This window comes from Haliotis asinina, chromosome 11, assembly GCF_037392515.1.
Source record: "Haliotis asinina isolate JCU_RB_2024 chromosome 11, JCU_Hal_asi_v2, whole genome shotgun sequence".
NCBI classification, from domain to species: domain Eukaryota; kingdom Metazoa; phylum Mollusca; class Gastropoda; order Lepetellida; family Haliotidae; genus Haliotis; species Haliotis asinina.
In genome coordinates, this window is record NC_090290.1 from 48,010,737 (window position 1) to 48,037,635 (window position 26,899).

The 26,899-nt window shown below is 40.6% G+C and overlaps 1 protein-coding gene across 1 annotated transcript in view; it reads left to right on the top strand.

Annotated features, from left to right (window-relative positions):
- Nucleotides 1-1,521: 1,521 nt before the first annotated feature.
- Nucleotides 1,522-26,899, top strand: part of LOC137256115 (DNA-directed RNA polymerase I subunit RPA2-like) — a 50,681-nt gene continuing 25,303 nt past the window's right edge. Inside the window, exons 1-12 of the mRNA XM_067793819.1 lie at nt 1,522-1,577; nt 3,154-3,273; nt 5,026-5,091; nt 5,639-5,713; nt 6,756-6,854; nt 13,401-13,496; nt 14,763-14,839; nt 15,548-15,703; nt 21,009-21,062; nt 21,843-21,960; nt 23,762-23,846; nt 24,233-24,351. Of these exons, the coding sequence (XP_067649920.1) occupies nt 3,169-3,273; nt 5,026-5,091; nt 5,639-5,713; nt 6,756-6,854; nt 13,401-13,496; nt 14,763-14,839; nt 15,548-15,703; nt 21,009-21,062; nt 21,843-21,960; nt 23,762-23,846; nt 24,233-24,351 (1,050 nt within the window). The 5' untranslated portion in view covers nt 1,522-1,577; nt 3,154-3,168. The remainder of the gene's footprint in view (nt 1,578-3,153; nt 3,274-5,025; nt 5,092-5,638; nt 5,714-6,755; nt 6,855-13,400; nt 13,497-14,762; nt 14,840-15,547; nt 15,704-21,008; nt 21,063-21,842; nt 21,961-23,761; nt 23,847-24,232; nt 24,352-26,899) is intronic.

Consider the following 26,899-nt stretch of genomic DNA (forward strand, 5'->3'; position numbering starts at 1 on the left):
TGTCATCATATTTGAGTTGCATAGATTGATGGTAATGCTGCTGATCACTGGATTGTCAGGGAAAACTTGATTGTTTACAGACCGCCATCATATAGCTGAATATTGCTGAGTGCGGCGTAAAAATACACTCAATTGTGTTTTGAAAATTTCACCTTGAAGTTTTGTTTTGGCCGAGTAGATTTGTGGAATTGTTTTTAGGGCTCATTTTGGTTGGAATGCATTTATTTCAGGATATTGCCCCATTGCAGTTTCAACTTCCAAACAACGATCGAGTCACATTGGCACTTTCAGTGAGTATATTTCATGTCAATTTGCTCCGAACACAGGGTTGCAGGTAAGGATATGGAATCCTTGTAAAGTGTCCTGCAACTTATGCTGGTCGTAAGCAGCAACTGTGAGATTCATTTACTCTTATAATAGGGTAAATGTTCCAAAATTCTGGCTTTTGTCTTGTCACTATCCACTGAAAAGATAGGACAAATTAAGAACCTATGGAAATTATTGTGAAAACATATCTATCTTATACTTGCATATATCTGTTGCAACACTGAAACCTCTGAGTGTAGTTGTATTACTTATGTATGCGTTCTTCTGGTATTGTGGAACCTGGCTGAAAGTAATTAAGTTCAGTAATGCTGGCTCGCTTACTTTGTTGATCACATCACCATATTCTCTTTGCATTAATCAGTGCCTCCAAATCACTGGATTGTCAGGTCCAAACTTTATTTACAGACTTATGTCATATGGCTGGAATATTGCTGAATGTGTTGTTGTACAATACAGTTTGCTAAACAGGTTCTCAAGATACCTGACATTGATGAAAATGTCAATCTGTTGTTTATTACCTCTGAGGAAATTCTGGTGTAAAGTACAGAGCTCAAACATTGATAGATGAAGTAATTTCTTGTGCAATAAATAACACTCTTATAAAACACTAACAAGGATAGACAAACACTAAGAATCATTCAAAAGATTAATACTGCCGGGAACAAAGGATTTTATAGCATAATTAGATTAAAACAGGGTAAATTATAACTGTGCACAGAAGACAGTAATTTATGCTCAAAATGGATTGGATGCTTGGATCAGACATAATCTTATGTGCTGATTTGAGAACTCTTTCTTCTTATATTTCATTAAGGTTAACAAAAGATACCTCTGCAATTTTACTGACTTAAAAAATTGTTCTGTGAGACAGTTTCTATTCTAAAGGGACAAGGTTCCATACCAGCATTGTACAGAAAAGGTCCAGAAAGCTCTGTATAAGCAAAGATAGGAAAGACAGTAGTGCTCTGTCAAAAATCATACCATATCCAGCAAAATCCAAGCTTGCTTCAATCGTCTTCTAAATTCCAAGTGGATTTACAAAATGTTCGATTTTAATGATGACCATAGTAAAATGTCTGAATTCTGAGCCGGAGTTTGAGTCAGTACTTATGCTCATAGTAAACAGTCAACACTAGGCCATTTTTAATTGTTTTGTCCATTGTTTGTCTGTTTAGAATCCGTCGCTGGGCTCACCTCATGTGTCTGAGAACAACAAGCATGCCAGCACGTTCCACACATTTCCCACTGAGGTAACTAAATGAGTCCTACCTGGAGTCAAGGCAGAGTACTCGTCTAAGCTTGTCCAGTTGTTTTTTACATATCTGATACTAGCTCGAAAAATGTCCAGTTCTTGTCCATTGCTTGTGTAGTACATGTCCAGTACTTGTGCAATCCATGACCTGTACTTGCCCAGTAGCAGCCCACTACTTGTCCAGTACTCGTCCTCCATAACATATGTCTACTTGTTTAATACTTGTCCATTACTTATACAGGATGTGTCCAGTACTTGTCCATAACATATGTATACTTGTTTAATACTTGTCCAGTACTTGTCCAGTACTTATACAGGATATGTCCAATACTTGTTCAGTACTTGCACAGTACTTATTTATACCTGTCCAATACTTGTTCAGTGCTTGAGCAGTACGTGTCCAGTACTTTTCCAATACTTGCCCATGCTTGCCAAGGACTTGTCCAGGTCTTGTCCAGTACTTGTCATACTTGCTCAATACTTGCTCATCTGCTTGTCCAATACTTGTCAAATTCTTATTAGCTGGTGATACATTATCACCTCTGTATTAGACACAACAGTCATTGGTTATGAGATCAGTTCCATGAAGAGGGTATGTGACTAAAGTAGACGTATAACTGTTGTATCATTACAGGCACATTGTGGCCATGCTCAATAAACATTGGCTGGTGTCAACAGTGGAAGTTTTGCCCAAGATGATGCATTCACAGTAAAACCCCCTTTTTGTAAAGAATTTGATTTTGTTTATTCCATTGCATCATTTATATTTACTGGTGTTGTAGGGCATTTACCTTGACCCGTGAAGGTCCTGGGGTAGAATAGGCTCTTCAGCAACCCATACTTGCCATAAAAGGTGACTGTGCTTGTCATAAGAGACGACTAAGGGGATCGGGTGGTCCGACTTTCTTAATTGGTTGACATATGTCATCGGTTCCCAAATGCGCAGATCGATGCTCATGTTGTTGATCACTGGATTGTCTGGTCCAGACTCCATTATTTACAGACCGCCGCCATATAGCTGGAATATTGCAGAGTGCGGCGTAAAACTAAACTCACTCACTCACTCACTCACTCACTCACTCACTCACTCACTCACTCACTCAGGCATTTACCTCACCTGATTTAAGTTGCCCATATGAAAGGTGATACATTGTCCGCCCACCGGTGAAGAACCACGTTAGAATTGATCTTCAGCTACCCATCGTTGTAATGATATGAGGTAAATAATGAGATCAGGTGGTCAGACTTGATGACTTGGTTGACACATGTCATCACATACCGAGATTGGTGCTCATGCTGTTGATCACTGGATTGCCTGTTCGAGACCCAAATACTTAAAGACCACGGCTGTATAGCTTGAATATTGCTGAGTGCAGCAGCAAACAAACTAGCATATATATTTGATAGCCCATATTTGGTATGTCATGGTTGCATTTTTTATATCTCTATATTAACACCTTCAACATTTTGTATAAACAAACCAAGCTAATACTCTCTCTAAAAATGTTTGAAAATGGAAGTCATGACTTGTATTTTGTTTGACAGTGTATTAGTGTATATTGTTCTGTGTTTAGTGTCGACAGAGGTATATGAGCTACAAAGGGTTGCTGGAGATTTATGTGTCGTGCCATGTAGGCAGTCATCTAATTGAGGAGCGGGAACAGTCACTGGGGCATCTGCCCATCATGGTGAAGGTAAGGGAACAGTCACTGGGGCACCTGCCCATCATGGTGAAGGTAATGCAACAGTCACTGGGGCACCTGCCCATCATGGTGAAGGTAAGGGAACAGTCACTGGGGCATCTGCCCATCATGGTGAAGGTAAGGGAACAGTCACTAGGGTATCTGCCCATCATGGTGAAGGTAAGGCAGCAGTCACTAGGACATCTGCCCATCATTGTGTAAGTAAGGGAACAGTCACTAGTGCACCTGCCCATCATGGTGAAGGTAAGGCAACAGTCACTAGTGCACCTGCCCATCATGGTGAAGGTAAGGCAGCAGTCACTAGGGCATCTGCCCATCATGGTGAAGGTAAGGCAGCAGTCACTAGGGCATCTGCCCATCATGGTGAAGGTAAGGCAGTAGTATAGGGAATGAACTCAAAGAGATCGTAGGCGGTTCACGTTAAACTGTTTCATCGATATAAACATGACATAGGGGAACACGAGGGCGATAGCCGTAAGCGAGCCACCGATCCTATATGGTCAGTCAAAACTTACAACATAGATAAAGTGGATGTAAAAGCCGACGAACCTAACTTATACTACTTGAGGGATGGGCCGGGTAGGGGGTTTGTAAGAGAAGAATTATTGATCGTACCGTACGGCACAGTGTTACCTCCAACACACGTTAAGTAGTAGGGGTAATAGTAGCAAGATCTAAGGGGCCAACCAAAGCCTTATTTAGTAAATAAGGCTTTGTAGAGACTTTTCTTGAAAGTGTTTTAGAACTGTCATTCCCTATACTACTAAGGCAGCAGTCACTAGGGCACCTGCCCATCATGGTGAAGGTAAGGCAACAGTCACTAGGACATCTGCCCATCATGGTGTAAGTAAGGGAACAGTCACTAGTGCACCTGCCCATCATGGTGAAGGTAAGGCAACAGTCACTAGTGCACCTGCCCATCATGGTGAAGGTAAGGCAGCAGTCACTAGGGCATCTGCCCATCATGGTGAAGGTAAGGCAGCAGTCACTAGGGCATCTGCCCATCATGGTGAAGGTAAGGCAGCAGTCACTAGGGCATCTGCCCATCATGGTGAAGGTAAGGCAACAGTCACTGGGGCATCTGCCCATCATGGTGATGGTACGGAAACAGTCACTAGAGCACCTGCCCATCATGGTGAAGGTAAGGCAACAGTCACTGGGGCACCTGCCCATCATGGTGAAGGTAAGGCAACAGTCACTGGGGCACCTGCCCATCATGGTGTAGGTAAGGCAACAGTCACTAGTGCACCTGCCCATCATGGTGATGGTAAGGAAACAGTCACTAGAGCACCTGCCCATCGTGGTGTAAGTAAAGCAACAGTCACTAGTGTACCTGCCCATCATGGTGAAGGTAAGGCAACAGTCACTAGTGCACCTGCCCATCATGGTGATGGTAAGGAAACAGTCACTAGAGCACCTGCCCATCATGGTGTAAGTAAAGCAACAGTCACTAGTGCACCTGCCCATCATGGTGAAGGTAAGGCAACAGTCACTAGGGCATCTGCCCATCATGGAGAAGGTAAGGGAACATTTATTTTGGCACATTCCTATCGTTTCAGATTGTCAGATTGTTGTTTGGTTTTCACTACAAGATGTTTATTGCCCTCAAATGTGAATTTCCAATTTTGATTCTGTATAACAAGTGCTCAGTGTATCTGCTAAAAATTTGCACAGTGACAATTTAAGGCAAATATACACCGAAGATTGTGTTATTCATTGGCTATTTTTGTCTTAATTTTTCAGTCTGACCTTTGTAATTTGTCCAAACTGACGCCAGCACAACTAATCCAGCGGAATGAAGATGAAGAGGTTTGTGTGCTGTTTGACAGCATCATTTCAGATTCAGTTCACAGTTGCGGAAATGTGTCCAATATTCATTTAAAATCATTACTCATCCTGAATATGACTAATCATCAGCATCATTAATCATCGGGGTTAGAACTGATCTTAAGTAATCCATGCTTTTCAACAAATGGTCATAGATTTGAATCATAATATTACAAAGGGTTATACAAACGAAATGAAACACCAAGAACGAGTAGGGTTAAAGCTCATCACTGTACATGCATTTGTTTAACTGTTCCAACTATGCACTTATCACTTTATAGTACAAACCCATAATAACGGTTTGAATCTGTGATTGTTTGTTAAACAACTTTTCTCCCAATTTGAACAAAATTCTGATGCTTAAATTTTCAATTGACAAGGTAAAATTAGGAGGAATCGCAATTTTAATTTCATTTTATTTGGGTTAATTATCTTTTAAAGTGTAATGTGAAATTTGTTCGTACATTTTCACAGCAAACTTAGTATAAAATAAGTATTTTCCTTTTGTCACCGTCTTCTTTCCATGTAGGAACTTGGTGGCTACTTTGTCGTCAACGGAAATGAAAAAGTCATTCGGATGTTGATTATAAACAGGAGAAACGTGGTAGGTATACTATTTAACTGTACTCTATGATGTGACTGAGTGCTTGTTGGGATATACATGTAGGGCTCCAGATAATTTTTCAAGCAATTGGGGGTTTACTCCCATGTCTGTTTATTTATGAGTAATTGCATGTTTTGAGGAGTAACTAGCATTTTGTGTACTCCACCTATTTTAAAGAATTGAGTACTTTTCCAACAGTATCTTGTCCTTATTGGGTAATTAACACTGTAACACAATACATAAATACAAATGATTCCCAATAGGTCTAAGTTTTTAGTAATTCTTTTATTGCCAAATAGTTGGAAGCCATTTTCAAACACTCAATATGGAAGTCCCATGACTACTACAGTAAACTACGGCCATAACAGTACACGTATATATTATAATCAACACTTAACATTTGGTAGCTTTGTTATGGAGGTTGGGCGCCTCAACAAATTATGATATGAAAGCCTATTTAGTTCATTGAGTAAAGTACACAAGGTATTATAGAGTTACTGGGTTTTAGGTGATTCCCGTATTTGCAATTTATTGAGTAAATGTGACTTTTTTTGAGTGAAATATGCAAATGCGCACCTTATCTGGAGCTCTGTACATGGTCACCATCAGTGTTCTCAGTATACCTTTACGTCCTACACATCACTGAAGATGCGATTTAGAATTGGTCTTTGTAAGGGGCTTCTAACTTATCAGGTGGTTAGGTTTGTTGTCATCATTACTGAAAGAGGCGATTAACAGGATTGGGTATCCAGGCTTGCAGACTGGGTTGACACATGTCAACGTATCCCAACTGCTCTGCTCTGCACTCATTTGCCCAGATCGATGCTCATGGTGTTGATCACTGAATTGTCTAGTCCAGACTTGATTATTTATAGACTGCCATCATATAGCTGAAATATTGTTCAGGGTGATGTAAAACTGAACTCACTAAACTTGAATGGGTGACCAAATTGTGTATTGCCGAGTGCAGCGTTTAGCAGAAGCATGCCTTGACTATATTTCAAATGACAAATTGTCAATCAGTATTTTTGTCACGGATCAGCCTCTGTGCTTCAAGCGAGATCGATGGCGGATGCGAGGGACAGGGTATACAGAGTACGGCGCCACATGTCGATGTGTGAAGGAGGATCATGAGGGGCAGGTAACTCTACCACAAAAGCAATTGTGCTCCTGAGAGAAAACTGAGTAGCCCTTCTGGTATCCTTGCTGCAACTTGTAGTGTTATCAGTGTTAACAAGTAATTGTAGAACTTTCCCTCACATCACAAATAAAGTGACTTTGTATTTCTGTATATATTGTATATTAAATCTCAAACAGTGTAATTTTTCCTTATCCTGACTCATGCTTATTATGCCTATCTCCTCCCTCTATACGAAAATAGTGGAACACCTGAAATCCCTATGAAGTACCCTTCTTTTAAAGCAGACTTACAATTACACTCACCCACTCCCTATTTCATGCCAATATCGGTCACATGACTTGTCATGCTTGTCACGCTCTCCTTCATCACCCAGTGATGGTGGTTGGAAGCATCTTTGTATTTCAGTCCATTAATCAAGATGTTGTTTTCAGCTTTTGGTCTGTATTTACTGTCTTTATGATGTGACAAGTCATGTCTGGTAATTCAGTTTATAAAGTGTCAAGTAACTGTGTGTAAACTTACTGTTGATATTCATGTTTATAGTGAATTGAGAGACGTATCCCAGGGGCAGGGTCGTGATGGCAAGAAGGCTACGTCTATGTCACAGAAGAGGCAGTCTTCAGACCTGATGTCGTCTCAAGCTGAAGAAGTTGAAGTTATCTTCGTCTTCCAAATCTAAGTCTTCACCCACAAAATCTGTGTTGCAACCACGTACCAGTTCTCCAACGAAGTCCTTCAACAACGACATCATTCCTATAGACGAAGAGCCTTCTCTACTGCTCCCTGAAGTACAGATAGTTGGCAAGACATCTCACCATTCAGTTGCTGCTAGACCTTCATCAACCGTGTCCGGACCAATGCTTCAGTCTACAGAGAGTCTACCTTCAATGCAGGCATCCACAGCGTTACATCCAATCTCAACACCTAAACCCTCTATGACTGTTGTTGACTGCATTGAGGATCGCAGTACTGATGGTCCTCATCAAGAACTCCACAGTAGAAATTCTACATACACTAGCAGACCTCTCACACTACTATGGCTAACCTTTCAACTGTTAGACATCGTATCTCAGAGTCTCGCTGTAGGTCTTATACGGTTGAAATTCAACATGGAGTATTTACTCAAGCCTGCATAGTTCCAGATGATATATCTTCCTTAGATCCAACGACTGGTACGTCCAGCAGATTATCTCACAAGCATAGACCTTCAAGACGCATACCTGCACATACCGGTACACCAAGAATCAGGAAAATATCTATGATTCTGGTTCAAGGGGCATGACTTCCAGTGGAGCGTCCTATCATCTGGAATATCTTTGGACCCCTGGTTGTTTACTCAAGTGACCTAACCTGTCGTGCAGTATCTGCATCAACGATGCCTACGCAGTGCTTTCTACCTAGTCGACATGATTCAAACACATCAGAACCCCAGTCAACTCGGACTCCAACTAGATTTCACCATTCTTCTACTGATACAGTTGGAATGGCTTGTAAATCTGCTCAAGTCGGAACTAGAATCATCGCAGGACCTCCCTTTTCAGGGATACAATTCCACACAGCTCAAAATCGCATACTTGTCATGGAAGATTGTTGGAACAAAATACAAGACATGATAGTGAAAGCAATACTCTTCACAGTTGGCAGTGTTTACTAGGTCTACTGACGTCAGTCCAAGACATGACACGCAGGGGATGGTTATAATGACACCCGTTACAGAGATTTGTCAGCGATCACCTGAACAGCCCATTTGTTCTACCGGACTATCTCAAGACATATGTTCTCTGGTGGACACACTGAAACAATGTCTGTTGGGGAAACTTACTTAACAGATCCAGACTGCAGTTCATCTATTCATAGATGCATCTCTCCAAGGATGAGGCGCTTGTCTTGACAACAAAGTTGCCTCGGGGGAATTGGTCAAGACAAGAGTGGGCTCCCAGAGATGAAAGCAGCGATCAGTGCAGTACAACATTGGGTAAGTCGTCTCAGGAACAAGGTCACCAAGTTTGTTACAACGCACATTTTACCTGTACGGCATCATCGACAAGCTGTACATGTTTGTGAAAGAATGCCACATTCCAGGGGCAAAGAATTTCATAGCAGATGCTCTATCTCAACCACTGCAGCCATCTCCAACAGAATGGATGCTACATCCAGAGGCATTCCGGCTTATTATACAGACATTAGGATCCCCTTAGAAGACTTGTTTGCATCCAAGTTCAACAAACCGATACAGACATTTGTGTCACCAGTACTGCGTGCACAAGCCTGGGCAACAGATGCTCTTATCATATTGTGAGAGGGACTAAATGCATATTTGTTTCCGCCTCCAATACTAATACTTCAAGTATTACAGAAAATCAAGCAGACAAGGTGCCTACAACTATTTTGGTCGCGCCCTACTTGTCAGCGAGGGTGTGGAAATACTACCTTAAAACCTCTAGAATGGCCGAATCTGCTAATTCATCCACACACCAAGCAAGCACACGGAAACCTGTCAATATTCCAACTACACCTATGGAACATATTAAGACTCGTTTGAAGAAACGAGGATATGCCGCAAGAGCAGCAAGTGCACATCGACTAGGACACTTTATGATAAGTGGAAGAGATTTGGGACATATGCAAGTTGGAAAGGTTTTACTGCATCTCATCCTCAATTGGCTGACTACTCATTTGAGACACACAAGACACCTAAAAGGCTAACTGTTCAACATTATCAACATACCTACCAGCACTCAGTACAGTTGTCACTATGAAGGCTGGCATAAAGTTGACTAAAGTACCAGAACTACTGGCACTACAATGTTCTTTTAAGTTGAAGACCAACAGAAGGCTCCTGCACGGGATCTCAACATAGTACTACAACATCTTACAAGCGAAGCTTATGAGCATCTAGATCAGACATCCTTAGACATGCTAACACTGAAAACACTATTTCTGCTTGCCCTAGCAACAGCCGCCTGGATGTCAGAAATTCATGTGCTTGGTAATGAGTGGTGACGCCTTGAGAAAACAGCGCATCGAGACAGCGTGCACCAAGGATTCAGATGTGATTTTGTTGCTAAAAATCAGTTTCCAGGACAACTTCACAAACAATTTCATATCCCAGCACTATCTATAGTACTTGGTCCAAACGACACACAAGATTTATCCTTGTGTCCCATCAGAGCATTCAAAATCTGCCTCCAATGGACTAAAACAAGGCGACAGAAATTCAAATGCCTATTTATCACGATATCAACTGACACACCCTCAGAAGTGTCAAGGAATACTGTATAAGTGTAGATGAGAACAGTTATTTTTCAAGCATAATAAGCAGAAGGCCTTGTGCCACCACAAGCCACCATCCCACATGAAGTACGATCCCTAGCCTCAACACTTGCTTTACATGAGAACTTCTTGATAACAACTATAATGGAGGGCCGCTTTTGGAAATCTGATGCAGTGTTTGCCAACCACTACCTCAGAGATCTCACCACAGTAGATGTCGCTCTCATTCACCAATTCGGTTTATTTGTTGTAGCACAACAACTAACAGTTCCTAAAAGGCACTGAGACAACCTCACCCTTTTCTGTCATGTGACGTGTCGATGCCAGATTAGCATGAGTGGTTATATCCCTGTACTTGTATGCTATACTTGTACCTGAAGAAGGAATTGCATCTTCACTTGACACGTGCCAGTCAAAAAAGTTGCTATAAGTTACCTAGTAGGACACTAGTATATCTAGAAACCACAGGAAGATATCATAAATAAACGTTTTGAAAACGTTTTTTGTGGTTGAGAGTTATGGTCCCCGGAACATACAAGAACAAAAGATGAAAGTCTGCAAATCTACAGTGCTATTTGAAGTTCCAATGGGGAGTTACAGGACGTAAAATACATGACAACCAGAGAATCCAGGAAGTGGCATGACCCACCACTGATTCTGTTGGATTCTGGCAAGCATAATAAGCATGAGTCAGGATAAAGAAAAATATGTAATTTTCTGATTAAAATTGATATTTAAGACTTATCCTGACTCGTGAGGTCAACCCTCTTGTTCTCCCGTCATGACACTCAGAATTTCTTCTTTGAGTGACATCACTTAGAAGTTGGGGAGTAATGTAAGGACAAGCTTTGTGGATCAGCTTGACAGTAATACAAGAATCTGTATCGAAACGTTGCATAATCAGATCTGAATAAAGAAGTTGTTAATCCATAAAGCTTATCCTTAAATTACTCTGGATTTCCCTGCAAATCCCTGAGGGGCAAGTATTAGAAGAGAGTGAAGAACATGGCATGTCTTTTGACTGTTTTGCACACCAACTGCATGGGGCTCAAGGGAGGTTACTCGTAGGGTGAGTACTGATTTTACATCCGCTTTAAAGAAGGGAACTTCCAGGGATTCATGTGTTCCACTTTGTTCATATAGAAGAAGGAGACAAGCATAATAAACATGAGTAACGATAAGTATAAAATGTCAATTTTAATCAGAAAATTACATTTTTATACAGAAAATTACATTATCTTTGTGTATATCCTGAATAGCATATCTTGTGTGGTTATCTCACACAGCTGCCACAGTATATAGTATACCATATACTAAAGGTATAATAATATAGCTTGCATATTATGACATGTATGGTATAGCTTGTATTGTATACATTGAGTAGTATATCACATATTATGCCTTGCGTAGTATTGTATCACATTGTATAGTTTGTACATACAAGCTCAAAAGTTGAGCACCACCAGCTTAAAAATAAAAAGTTGACCCCAAAATGCAACATTGAGAAAATCTGGTAAATACAGTTTAAAATGATGTTATGTTATAAAGACATAACATGCAAAAACACATGGGTGCATTGAGAATGTGCCATTTGACAACTGATGATACATGGTAACCCAATGCATGGAAAATTCCAAGTTGTCATGTGTCGTTTTGTAGTGTCAGTACAATCTGAAACTGGTTATTGTCTACTGTCTAAACAAAGAATTACTGACAGTGAACAGTGGGAAGTCAGTGGTATCAATACAACTGACATGTCATGTTGGGAAATTGGGAGGCAACTCAATGTTAGCCATAAGATAATCAGTCGACAGATACGAGAGCACAGGACAGTTTTTGCTGAACATGTTGGATAGGGGAGCCTGTGTATGACATTCATGAGCAACTGCCTACTATCATCATAAGCCAGTAATTCCATTCGTTCTTTGTGATGGTCTGGGGCTGCTGTTCTTATGACTGTGAACTTGAACTTGCCCAAGTCCAAGGCACCCTGAATGGACACAGGTACCCAAATTAAACATGGAAGAGAAGTTGTGCCTCATTTTGACAATCACACACTTGCAAGCCATCCCATATTCATGAATGATAATGCCAGGCTCCACAGATCCCATACAGTAAGCGATTATCTTCATCGAAATGCCACTCATCCTTGGCTGGCAAGAAGTCCCATTGCAAGGTTATGGGGCATTTTAGGCCATAAGGTGAGAACTTGGGTCCCTGGTGTTCAAAATCCTGCAAAGCGTACGCAGGCACTCCAAGAAAAAATGGAACAGTATTGCTCAGAAGCAGGTCAGACGACTGATTTCCATCAAGACCATTAACCGTCGTACAAATGCATTTTTTAGATTTTTACTGCACTTGATATGGCAGCTATTGTTTAACATCAATGTTTGTCTCAACACTGACGGTGTATATGTTACATCTAGCATAGCATTGGTAGATGCTAGGGCTTTTACGATACACTCACATATTCGGTGAATTGAACTGCAGCTCTTCATGAATACAATTCATTATTTATGGTCACCACAACCGAATGTGAAGGAATATCTACAAGTTTTTATCTGAGCATGTTTTACTTCAGCCCTTATTAAAATGAGATCTAAGTATGAAATATGTACTTGTCTTGCAGTAGTGCAAGCCTATGATGTTAGTTTGCAATGGCTGCATATGGTACTGTGGACTACAACTACTAGTGTACTACATACCAAATTTGAGTTTCATGTCAGATGACTAGTTAGTACTACGGCAAATTAACAGTCAACATGGGGGCTCCATATTGCGCATCAATCACTTAACTACAATATTATATTTGTGCACATGATACATATTATATTTGCCTCATAGTGTATTCGTTGCAGCCCTAGTAGATACTGGTTTTTGAGAAGTGGGGGAGGGGGTGGGGAGTGCACAGTTCATTTTCAGCTGTTTTCACAAGAGTTTCAATGGTCTTTTAATATACCGTAGGACAAAAGATGGGGTACACACCCCTGCACACCCATCCTGGATCTGCCTATATATATCATATAGGAGAGGTGGGGGCTTAAAGCATTCACTTGTCATGCTGAAGATTCAGGTTCGATTTCCCACATGGGTACAGTTTGTGATGCCCATTTCCAGTGTCCCCCAGAATATGGCTAACAATTGCTGGAAGCAGCGTAAAACCCAGTGCACTCACTCATTCACACACCCACTCACCCCATGGCATGTCTCATTATTAATGTCAAATATTGGAATGTAGAAATGTTTTTGTAATGCGTGTTCCCTGTTTCTCAGAACATGTATCTCCACTACCTGACCACTGGTGGCATGATGACGTGCTTCATCTACAATCGGGAGATGTTCTTCATCCCACTCATGACCATTCTCAAGGTTTGTTGGAGGGAAACAGTATTGAAAATAACACTGATTATGTGTTGAGTTGTTGTAGGTAAATGGTATTGTTAGGGATATCATTGATACAGTGTTGATGGGAAAACTATTTCAGTAACACTGATGAGACAGTTCTTTTTAGAACTCTGGCTACACAGAGTTGTAGGGAAGTTTTATTGAGCAGTTTTATTGAGGACAAAGACAATGCTTAGTTGTAGGGAAACAGTATTATCAAGAACACTGGTGATGCAGAAAGTTCATGTGATCTACATATAGACGTTTTAGCTTATGACAAATTTTGATATGGATAATTACATATACAATTCCAGACATAATTACTTTTGATGCATGTAATCAAATCCCATTCAACAGTAGCGTATATATGCTTAATGAGTGAAGTAAGGTATACAGAATATTTTCAGAGATATTTTTATGAAAACTAAATTCATAAACCCTTTCTGATATCTCTTCCAGCGTTGCTAATTATACCCCTGCTATGAAGTATACAGCGTTCATTCCGTCCGTCTGTCCATCCATCTGTCTGTTCTTACGTCGTCTCTAAACTTTGTCCTGAGCATACCTCTTAAAGTTTACATGCTAGGTTCACCAAACTTCACACTCATACTGATCATTACTCATTGATGTGCCTTTTGCTAGTTTCAAGTTGTTTCAGAATTGTTTTTGTTGTTTCCATGGAAACACGACTTTGTGCAAAATGTGTTTGATGATTACCTGGTAACAACATATCAGTGAAACTATACATGCTAGGTTCACTAAACATAATACACAAGCTAATCATGACCCACAGAGATGTGATGTGCTATTTATTTGCAAAATGTGATTATTAAAAGTGTGATGTTAACTTTTCACTTTTCATGGTCTTTCTTTGTCTCATATGTACCAATATGTTGTTTATTTTCTGTACCTAGATTAGTTATTTCCTTGATGTTATCAACATGTGATTTATTTTCTGTATCTACATGCATTGTTTTGTTCATGTCATAAGTACAAGTATAGTTCTGATTGATTCTAAATAGTTAATTTTTCATTTCATCCAAATAAAGGTGCACATGACAAAACTATTATCTAACATGTATATAATGTTTGTTAGAGTCAAGGAGAAAGTTTTGTGAGGTGCTGATCCTTGTCACATTATATGTCAATATCAGTCATTTCCATGTCCCAAAGTGGGAAGGGAGGTTATGTGAGCTGTGCTCACTTCTACACTTGTCAAAACATGTGCAAGCCTGGAGATGTTTGTTTCAGGGGCTGATTGACTGCACAGACAAGTTCATATTTGATGAGCTCACCAAGGGGAAGGAAGACGATTCCTTCTATAAGGGGTAAATTCCTCCAAATTACATCCTGCATCAACTCTCTTGATAAACAGAATTGGGTGGTCAGGCTTGTTGACTTGGCTGACACATGTCATTGTATATTAACTGTCTTGATTGATCACTCATAGACTGACACCTTATAGGTAGAATATTGCTGAGAGCACTGTTAAGCAACCCCCCAAATATTGAGTCTGGACTGGACCAGACAAGCCAGTGATCAACAGCATGAGTATCAGTATATGTAACTGAGATGTAGTTACATTTGTCAAGCAAATCAGAACACCTAGTTTGGTTAGTCACCTCTTATGAGAAGCAAGGGTTACTAAAAAGACCAGTTCTAACCCAAATCTGACCCATGAAAGGCCCGGGGTAGAATAGACCTTCAGCAACCCATTCTTGCCATAAAAGGCGAGTATGCTTGTCGTAAGAGGCGACTTACGGAATCGGGTGGTCAGGCTTATTGACTTGGTTGACACATGTCATTGGTTCCCAATTACGCAGATTGATGCTCATGTTGTTGGTCTCTGGATTGTCTGGTCCAGACTCGATTGTATAAAGATGGCCACCATATAGCTGAAATATTGGAGAGTGTAGTGTAAAACTGAACTCACTCACTCACTCTAACCCAGATCTTCATAGGTCAATTACATCAGCTTGTATCTTAGGTCTACATCGAAAACACAGGGTATTTATCTCTTACTTGCCTCTTTACAGGTGTATAGTGAACATGCTCCAGGAGACCCTATCAGACGAACTGTTCACCAAGTCGGACGTACTCAAGCACATCGGCCAACACTTTCGCACCAAGCTTGCTGACAGATTCTGTCCCCCTTGGCTCTCTGACAAGCAGGTCGGGGAATGCTTCTTCAAGTTAGTACTCAATTCATTAAATAGTTAAGAGACTAAGGAAGACATAATGTACTCTGGACAGTTAGACAGGCATACTATCTGAAGATCTTAGTGAGATAAACAAAGAATAATTAACAGTGTGAAAATTTGGTACATACATCTCTGTGAAGATCAGGAAGACCTATGAGTCTGTAAAGAGACTTCGTGATATATAAAGCTCTGTGAAGACCTTGTAAACTGTACGTTTTTGAAGATTGTAAGATGGACAACTTAGGATTTGGTGAAATATGACTCTGAAGTCTGAGAGGCTTGCAAGAAGGAAAACTGCAGACTTAGATACACAGCTCTATGAAGACATTGTAAAATGTACGTTTTTGAAGCTTGTAAGATGGACAACTTAGGATTTAATGAGATAAACAACTATGAAGATGTAGTAAAGTGTACATCTGTGAAGCTTGTAAGATGGACAACTTAAGATTTAATGAGATAAACAACTGTGAAGATGTAGTAAAGTGTACATCTGTGAAGCGTGTAAGATGGACAGCTTAGGACTTAATGAGATAAACAACTGTGAAGATGTAGTAAAGTGTACATCTGTGAAGCGTGTAAGATGGACAACTTAGGATTTAATGAGATAAACAACTGTGAAGATGTAGTAAAGTGTACATCTGTGAAGCGTGTAAGATGGACAGCTTAAGATTTAATGAGATAAACAACTGTGAAGATGTAGTAAAGTGTACATCTGTGAAGCGTGTAAGATGGACAGCTTAGGATTTAATGAGATAAACAACTGTGAAGATGTAGTAAAGTGTACATCTGTGAAGCGTGTAAGATGGACAGCTTAAGATTTAATGAGATAAACAACTGTGAAGATGTAGTAAAGTGTACATCTGTGAAGCGTGTAAGATGGACAACTTAAGATTTAATGAGATAAACAACTGTGAAGATGTAGTAAAGTGTACATCTGTGAAGCGTGTAAGATGGACAGCTTAGGATTTAATGAGATAAACAACTGTGAAGATGTAGTAAAGTGTACATCTGTCAAGCGTGTAAGATGGACAACTTAGGATTTAATGAGATAAACAACTGTGAAGATGTAGTAAAGTGTACATCTGTGAAGCGTGTAAGATGGACAGCTTAGGACTTAATGAGATAAACAACTGTGAAGATGTAGTAAAGTGTACATCTGTGAAGCGTGTAAGATGGACAACTTAGGATTTAATGAGATAAACAACTGTGAAGATGTAGTAAAGTGTACATCTGTGAAGCGTGTAAGATGGACAGCTTAAGATTTAATGAGATAAACAACTGTGAAGATGTAGTAAAGTGTACATCTGTGAAGCGTGTAAGATGGACAGCTTAGGATTTAATGAGATAAACAACTGTGAAGATGTAGTAAAGTGTACATCTGTGAAGCGTGTAAGATGGACAGCTTAAGATTTAATGAGATAAACAACTGTGAAGATGTAGTAAAGTGTACATCTGTGAAGCGTGTAAGATGGACAACTTAAGATTTAATGAGATAAACAACTGTGAAGATGTAGTAAAGTGTACATCTGTGAAGCGTGTAAGATGGACAGCTTAGGATTTAATGAGATAAACAACTGTGAAGATGTAGTAAAGTGTACATCTGTGAAGCGTGTAAGATGGACAACTTAGGATTTAATGAGATAAACAACTGTGAAGATGTAGTAAAGTGTACATCTGTGAAGCGTGTAAGATGGACAGCTTAGGACTTAATGAGATAAACAACTGTGAAGATGTAGTAAAGTGTACATCTGTGAAGCGTGTAAGATGGACAACTTAGGATTTAATGAGATAAACAACTGTGAAGATGTAGTAAAGTGTACATCTGTGAAGCGTGTAAGATGGACAGCTTAGGATTTAATGAGATAAACAACTGTGAAGATGTAGTAAAGTGTACATCTGTGAAGCGTGTAAGATGGACAGCTTAAGATTTAATGAGATAAACAACTGTGAAGATGTAGTAAAGTGTACATCTGTGAAGCGTGTAAGATGGACAGCTTAAGATTTAATGAGATAAACAACTGTGAAGATGTAGTAAAGTGTACATCTGTGAAGCGTGTAAGATGGACAGCTTAAGATTTAATGAGATAAACAACTGTGAAGATGTAGTAAAGTGTACATCTGTGAAGCGTGTAAGATGGACAACTTAGGATTTAATGAGATAAACAACTGTGAAGATGTAGTAAAGTGTACATCTGTGAGGCTTGTAAGATGGACAGCTTAAGATTTAATGAGATAAACAACTGTGAAGATGTAGTAAAGTGTACATCTGTGAAGCTTGTAAGATGGACAGCTTAAGATTTGAGATAAACAACTGTGAAGATGTAGTAAAGTGTACATCTGTGAAGCGTGTAAGATGGACAACTTAGGATTTAATGAGATAAACAACTGTGAAGATGTAGTAAAGTGTACATCTGTGAAGCGTGTAAGATGGACAACTTAGGATTTAATGAGATAAACAACTGTGAAGATGTAGTAAAGTGTACATCTGTGAAGCGTGTAAGATGGACAACTTAGGATTTAATGAGATAAACAACTGTGAAGATGTAGTAAAGTGTACATCTGTGAAGCGTGTAAGATGGACAGCTTAAGATTTAATGAGATAAACAACTGTGAAGATGTAGTAAAGTGTACATCTGTGAAGCGTGTAAGATGGACAACTTAAGATTTAATGAGATAAACAACTGTGAAGATGTAGTAAAGTGTACATCTGTGAAGCGTGTAAGATGGACAGCTTAGGATTTAATGAGATAAACAACTGTGAAGATGTAGTAAAGTGTACATCTGTGAAGCGTGTAAGATGGACAACTTAGGATTTAATGAGATAAACAACTGTGAAGATGTAGTAAAGTGTACATCTGTGAAGCGTGTAAGATGGACAGCTTAGGATTTAATGAGATAAACAACTGTGAAGATGTAGTAAAGTGTACATCTGTGAAGCGTGTAAGATGGACAGCTTAAGATTTAATGAGATAAACAACTGTGAAGATGTAGTAAAGTGTACATCTGTGAAGCGTGTAAGATGGACAACTTAGGACTTAATGAGATAAACAACTGTGAAGATGTAGTAAAGTGTACATCTGTGAAGCGTGTAAGATGGACAGCTTAGGACTTAATGAGATAAACAACTGTGAAGATGTAGTAAAGTGTACATCTGTGAAGCGTGTAAGATGGACAACTTAGGATTTAATGAGATAAACAACTGTGAAGATGTAGTAAAGTGTACATCTGTGAAGCGTGTAAGATGGACAGCTTAGGATTTAATGAGATAAACAACTGTGAAGATGTAGTAAAGTGTACATCTGTGAAGCGTGTAAGATGGACAGCTTAAGATTTAATGAGATAAACAACTGTGAAGATGTAGTAAAGTGTACATCTGTGAAGCGTGTAAGATGGACAGCTTAAGATTTAATGAGATAAACAACTGTGAAGATGTAGTAAAGTGTACATCTGTGAAGCGTGTAAGATGGACAGCTTAAGATTTAATGAGATAAACAACTGTGAAGATGTAGTAAAGTGTACATCTGTGAAGCGTGTAAGATGGACAACTTAGGATTTAATGAGATAAACAACTGTGAAGATGTAGTAAAGTGTACATCTGTGAGGCTTGTAAGATGGACAGCTTAAGATTTAATGAGATAAACAACTGTGAAGATGTAGTAAAGTGTACATCTGTGAAGCTTGTAAGATGGACAGCTTAAGATTTGAGATAAACAACTGTGAAGATGTAGTAAAGTGTACATCTGTGAAGCGTGTAAGATGGACAACTTAGGATTTAATGAGATAAACAACTGTGAAGATGTAGTAAAGTGTACATCTGTGAAGCGTGTAAGATGGACAACTTAGGATTTAATGAGATAAACAACTGTGAAGATGTAGTAAAGTGTACATCTGTGAAGCGTGTAAGATGGACAACTTAGGATTTAATGAGATAAACAACTGTGAAGATGTAGTAAAGTGTACATCTAAGAAGCTTGTAAGATGGACAACTTAGGATTTAATGAGATAAACAACTGTGAAGATGTAGTAAAGTGTACATCTGTGAAGCTTGTAAGATGGACAGCTTAAGATTTAATGAGATAAACAACTGTGAAGATGTAGTAAAGTGTACATCTGTGAAGCGTGTAAGATGGACAGCTTAGGATTTAATGAGATAAACAACTGTGAAGATGTAGTAAGGTGTACATCTGTGAAGCGTGTAAGATGGACAGCTTAAGATTTAATGAGATAAACAACTGTGAAGATGTAGTAAAGTGTACATCTGTGAAGCGTGTAAGATGGACAGCTTAAGATTTAATGAGATAAACAACTGTGAAGATGTAGTAAAGTGTACATCTGTGAAGCGTGTAAGATGGACAGCTTAAGATTTAATGAGATAAACAACTGTGAAGATGTAGTAAAGTGTACATCTGTGAAGCGTGTAAGATGGACAGCTTAAGATTTAATGAGATAAACAACTGTGAAGATGTAGTAAAGTGTACATCTGTGAAGCGTGTAAGATGGACAACTTAGGATTTAATGAGATAAACAACTGTGAAGATGTAGTAAAGTGTACATCTGTGAAGCGTGTAAGATGGACAACTCACGACTTAGTGAGATATGGCTCTCTGAAGAGGTCATACAATATGTCTTAGGTTTGTACATACATCTCCATGATACTGAGGAAAACAGAGAGACATGTGCACGTGGCTGTACTACCAGTTTCTGGTAGTAAAACATACCTGTGAAAAGTTAGTAGCACGTACATCTCTGCGATGTTGTGGAAATAGGGCTGGGATGGGTAGGAAAAAATGGAATCGATTACCCGCATGTACTTACCTGAATCGAAATCAAGTACCCAGAAATGTAAGGAATACAGCACTTCTGCCAACTCTCTGAATATTCAATCACGATTTAACAGAGATTATTGCAGAAAACCTGAGAGGATGGCATTAAGACATTTTAAACAGGTTTTAAGGCTGTTTAATTCACATCTGTTTGGCCATTATTTGCGTTAGAAGTTAATGATAGCCTTCATTAGTCAAACAATACTAATCATGAACATGTGGTAGCTTGATTTGACACTGATACACTGATCTCTCTCTGTTTTAGAAGGCGGTGGGGTAGCCTAGTGGTTAAAGCGTTTGCCAGTCACACCCAAAACTCAGATTTGATTCCCCACATAAGTACAATGTGCAAACCCCATTTATGGTATCCCCCACTGTACATGTGATAATGCTGGAATATTGCTAAAAGTGCCATAAAGCATACTCACTCCCTTTAGTTTTGAATGAGGTTTATTTTACTTTTTTTATTTCAGACATATTGTGTGCTTTCATCTTCGCTCCAACGAAGAAAAATTTGACTTCCTCGTGTGAGTATTGTTTTGTGTCATTGGTTCCTATCCATCTGCTTCATAATATTGGGGGCAACAGGGTAGCCAAGTGGTTGAAGCGTTAGCTCGTCCTGCCGAAGACCTGTGCTCAAGTCTGTGCATGGATTCAGTGTGTAAAGCCCATTTCTTGTATCCATTGACAAATCTTGCTGGAATACTGCTAAAAGTGGCAAAAAACTATACTCACTCGACATATTGACATTCACTTAATAAATTCTTATGCAGGCTTTATTTTGGCGTAAAGGCTTAAAGAAGTTGTCATCCATATACACTTATTCTACTTGACTTCCAACTTTGAAATATGCCACTCAAACAAAACAGCAGTCTTTGAAGCATGAGAAGATTAACTATCTGTAATTAGCAAGGTGACTCTCAGTTAATTTTGAGGCATGTCAATTTGCCCGTCAGTGATGAAATGTTACTTGAAAAAGCATGTACTTTTGGCGACAACATGGGTATCACAGACTTTTCTCGTGGCTAGTTAACACTGTTTAAGTCTCGACATAGTGTATCGCGCAGGAAAGATGAAGGTGAAGCAGCAAGTACTTGTTAATGTGTTATCAATCAGTAAGATTACGTCGAGGACTATTATGTTCATTCTAATGTACATATGGTCCGTGGTTCAGCTATCTGTAAATTTGTTTATCCGGACAATTTAAAGAAAAACACAAGTGTTTTGATAAACGGATCACGACTGTAGCTGGAATATTGCTGGGAGTGGCATTAAGCTTAACTAATTCACTCCCTCTCTGACTGCAGTCACATGGCAAAGAAGTTGTACGCCTTCACTAAGGGGGAGTCTGCTGCTGATTCCCCAGACAGCCCCATGAACCATGAATTGTTATTGTCTGGACATCTCATACTGATGGTCGTCAAGGTAAATATGACAGAAGTCCGCATTGTGACAAAGGAGAGTTGCATCATGGCATGAAAGTTCTGTATTTAAAGTACTATCAGCAATAGAAAAAAAGGCTTTTATGCTGTTGCTCTATATTCCTCAAATTTACACAACTGCAAATAGGATATGTAGAAATAACCCACTTCAACCTAAGAGGACATTCAGTGGGATGCGTAAGAGGATATCCAGAAAAGCTTGTTTACTCATAAAATCATGCAAAACGGAGAAAAAATATGAATAGCTGCTGAAAAAATAGGTCAGACTTTAGATGGCAGTTAGGTCGTTGGGAAGGAATGATGACAGAAAGTTGACTCACCTGGCAGGAAATGCATATGCACTGCCTACTGGCACAAAGGGACAAAGATGTTTTGTGCTTTTTGATGTGTGTTGAATATGTCTCACCTACTGATTAACATCTTATGTGTCTTTCTTTCATGAAGTTTGTTAAGATGTGTGAAAGAGTATGATACCTGATACCCACAGAAAAGCTTCGTCGTGAAGGTCCCGTGTTCCGGGGTAGAATGGGCCTTCAGCAACCCATGCTTACCATAAAAGGTGACTATGTTTGACGTAAGAGGCGACTAACAGGATCGGGTGGTCAGACTCGCTGACTTGGTTGACTCATGTCATCGGTTCCCAATTGCGCAGATCGATGCTCATGTTGTTGATCACTGGATTGTCTGGTCCAGACTCGATTATTTACAGACCGCCGCCATATAGCTGGAATATTGCCAAGTTTAGCATAAAACTAAACTCACTCATTCACTCACTCACTCACTCACTCTCTCACTATCCCTGAGCCCGACCCCACCCATCGTCTGCTTCATCTGTAGTGGCTTTGCTTTCATGACAACCCCTCGTACATGTTCCTTTTTATAGTGACAGTGAGACTACAAGGTACCTACATCCTTGATAGTTTCAGCATGGAGCTATTATTTTTCACGACAGCTATTGTTTATAATGAAGTTAAGTCTAATTTCAAAGTGGGAATTCAAACAGTGCTCTTTTGTAACATGATATCGTCTCACACTAATTTGCATAAGGCCATAGTCGGTTCCAAATATGTTGTTTTTTGCTTTGAAAAAATCTGCATTGTTCATTCCTGCACTAGTCTCTCCTCAGTAAAGTTAAACGTTTCTTATCTCCCTACCACTGGAACTCTAGTTAGGCCAAACGTATTTTAACAGATATCTGACACTTTCACATATCAACTACATAAATTGTAGAGATACATATCAAACAAAAAGTTTTTCTTCTGTTTCTGACAGTATTATATATCGGTGTGTCATATGACAGATGTGTGCTGATTCATTCCTTGTTTGTATGGAACAGATGAATTTGTGACAAGTGTGTGTCATATGACATGTGTGACCAGTGTGTCATGTGACTGTAATGACCAGTGTGTCATGTGACAGGTGTGATCAGTGTGTGTCATCTGACCGATGTGACCAGTGTGACAATTGTGACCAGTATGTTATATGACAGGTGTGGTCTGTGTGTGTCATGTGACAGGTGTGACCAGTCTGTGTCGTGTGACTAGTGTGTTATTAGACAGGTCTGACCAGTGTGTCATGTGACAGGTGTGGCCAATGTGTATCATGTCTCATGTGTGACCAGTGTTTGTCCTGTGACGTGTGACCAGTGGGTGTCGTGTCTCGTGTGACTGGTGTGTGTCATGTGTGACTGGTGTTTGTTGTGTGACCTGTAAGACCAGTGGGTGTCAAGTCACAGGTGTGACTAGTCTGTGACGTGAAAAAATTATGATTGATTTATTTTGCAGGAGAAGATGAATGACTTCCTCTTGAGGATAAAACTGATGATAAAGAAAGCTGCTGAGGCAGTGGAGGACTTTGAGCTCACACCTGGTGAGTGTGGAAAATTCAGAACCAGGTGTAGGTACGGGATGTGGGTTTAAGTATGCGTGTGACATATGGGTCTTGGTGTGGGTGTGGGATATGGCTCTCAGTGGAGATGTGGGATATAGGCCTCAATGTGAGATATGGGTCTCAATGGAGGTATGGGATATGGGTCACTGTGTAGGTGTGAGGGTTTCAATGGAAGTTGGGATGTAGATTTTGGTGCAGGTGTTGGACAATATGTTTGGAAAATAGGGACATATTGCATGGCCTAGTAGCTGGTTGTAAACTCAAATGATTCTTTAAAAGTATCCTGTATAATGTTAAAAATGAATAATCTTTCACAATTGTTGTGATGTTTACATGATGACACTAATATAATGAATTTATTTCAGCTGCATTTCAGCGTGCGCTGTCACAGTCCGGTGGAGAGAAGTGTGAAGTGACTAGGACTGTACAGTATCTCCTGTCCACTGGAAACCTGACATCTCGGTCTGGTCTGGGACTCATGCAGGTATGGGGGTGAGGGTCTGGGACTCATGCAGGTATGGGGGTGAGGGTCTGGGACTCATGCAGGTATGGGGTGAGGGTCTGGGACTCATACAGGTATGGGGATGAGGGTCTGGGACTCATGCAGGTATGGGGATGAGGGTCTGGGACTCATGCAGGTATGGGGGTGAGGGTCTGGGACTCATGCAGGTATGGGGATGAGGGTCTGGGACTCATGCAGGTATGGGGGTGAGGGTCTGGGACTCATGCAGGTATGGGGATGAGGGTCTGGGACTCATGCAGGTATGGGGATGAGGGTCTGGGACTCACGCAGGTATGGGGTGAGGGTCTGGGACTCATGCAGGTATAGGGTTGAGGATGTGGGAGTAATGCAGGTATGGGGGTAAGGGTCTGGGACTCATGCATGTATGGGTGTGGGGATGTGAGAGTCATGCAGGTATTGGGGTGAGGGTCTTGGACTCATGCAGGTACGGGATCAAGGTCTGGACTCATGCAGGTATGGGGAGCAGGATATGAGAGTCATGCAGGTGGGGGAAGTGATGGGGTCAACATGTGGGACTCAGGCAGGTATTGGGGTCAATGTACATGGGAGTCAAGCAAGTGTTGTGTCAGGTATGGCAGTTGTGCAGGTGTAGGGGTCAAGATGTGGAAGTAATTCAGGTATGGGTGTCAGGGTTAGGGAGTCATGCAGGTATTGGGGTTAGGATGTGGGAGTCATTCAAGTGTGGGGTCAGGTATGGCAGTCATGCAGGTGTACAGGTCAAGATGTGGGAGTAATTTAGGTATGGGGTCATGGTGTGGGAGTCACGCAGGTATGGGGGTGAAGGAGTTGGATTCATGCAGGTATGGGGGTGAGGGTTTGGGAGTCATGGAGGTATGGGGTGAGGGTGTTGGATTCATGCAGGTATGGGGGTGAGGGTTTGGGAGTCATGGAGTTATGGGGGTGAGGGTGTGGGAGTCATTCAAGTGAGGGGTCAGGTATGGCAGTCATGCAGGTGTACAGGTCAAGATGTGGGAGTAATTCAGGTATGGGGGTCAGGGTGTGGGAGTCACGCAGGTATTGGGGTGAAGGTGTTGGATTCATGCAGGTATGGGGGGTGAGGGTTTGGGAGTCATGGGGGTGAGGGTGTTGGATTCATGGAGGTATGGGGGTGAGGGTGTGGGAGCCATGCAGGTATAGGGGTCAGTTTGTGGGAGCCATGCAGGTGTTAATGTTCCCTTCTCCTGAAACATCAAATAATGATTCTTTTTCATAGAGATCCTCCTTGGGGTACTTAAAAGCATTTAAATGTTCTTTAAATTCTTGCGACAGTTGTAACTATATTTTTTCAATAAAAATATGTACAAAACAAAAAACATTGTTTTTGTCTTGTGAGACCACCCCTACAGGGCCTCTGGCCCCGTGACAGTCAAGAGCAGGTAACTCTTCAGACTATAGCCTCCAGCAAAACAATTCCTTTTCTGTCGCCCGCCTGTGAAGATGTGCTGCAGCGCTCTGAGAGATTCTTGCATTCTAAGACACAAGACAAGTTCTAAGATGAGTAACACAGAGACTCAAACTGTATGTATGGTTTCTTTATTAGACTCATGGGCGCTCTAGGAATCATTTTTAACAGTTTACTTGTCCAAAGTGTTGTAACTTTTTGCTGTCCCTGTTGTTAGCCACGTGGTTGGCAAAATGGTGGAAGGCAAGCTTTTTTCCTACAAAACTTTTAAGTTTCTGTGGCGGTCTTTTTAAAGTAAGCGTTTATTCAGCTATACTGTTTCATACATTTTGTTCGTATTATTTCCATATTTACTCCAATTTTGTATAAATTTGTTGTAAATTATGGTGTAGTGGCACTTAGCTTTTACCTTAATTATGCAGGTAGTTCTAGTTATTTAGCTTTGCGCCCATGTGTGTCTTGTTTCATTTATTGTTTCATTACACAACACTAGGGGTTATTTGTTGTTTTGCAGTTTAAATCCTGCTCAACAAGCAAATCTATCACGGCCAAGGACCTTCACCATGCATGTCTAAGGTGCCTAGTTGAATGTCACCATGACGACCAGTCATGTGATGTGTGCGCGGGATTCGCTCCCCAGACAAGAAAATCGCGACATGCTGACTTTTTGTTTTACTCCAACCTGCTTACGGGGGGGGCGGGGGGGAATATTTGGGCACATAAAAAGAAAAGCGCAGCTTCCTCTTCGGAGGGGTTGGCTAAGAAGGCCAGGGCTGCTAGGGACCCTTCCCCTTCTCCTGCCACTGTATCCCCTGCACCACCCCCTGCTTCTCAAACGCCATTAATATCTGTTGAATCCATTAATGCCTTGTTTCAGCAGCAAATGTCCTCAGACCAGTCAATGATAGATTTGGCGCTGTCGGACTTCCTGATCTTCATTGAGCGGACATGGTGGTTCATTTGAGAGAGGCCGCAGCCCGGGCTTAGGCTCGGAGAACGCTCCTCCCTCAGGGCAACCGTCCTGTGCTTCGGGCACACTGGCGGACTTGCCTAGGGCTGTCGGCCCCAGCTTGACCTATGGGGCAAGTGGGGCAACGACGCCCAGTG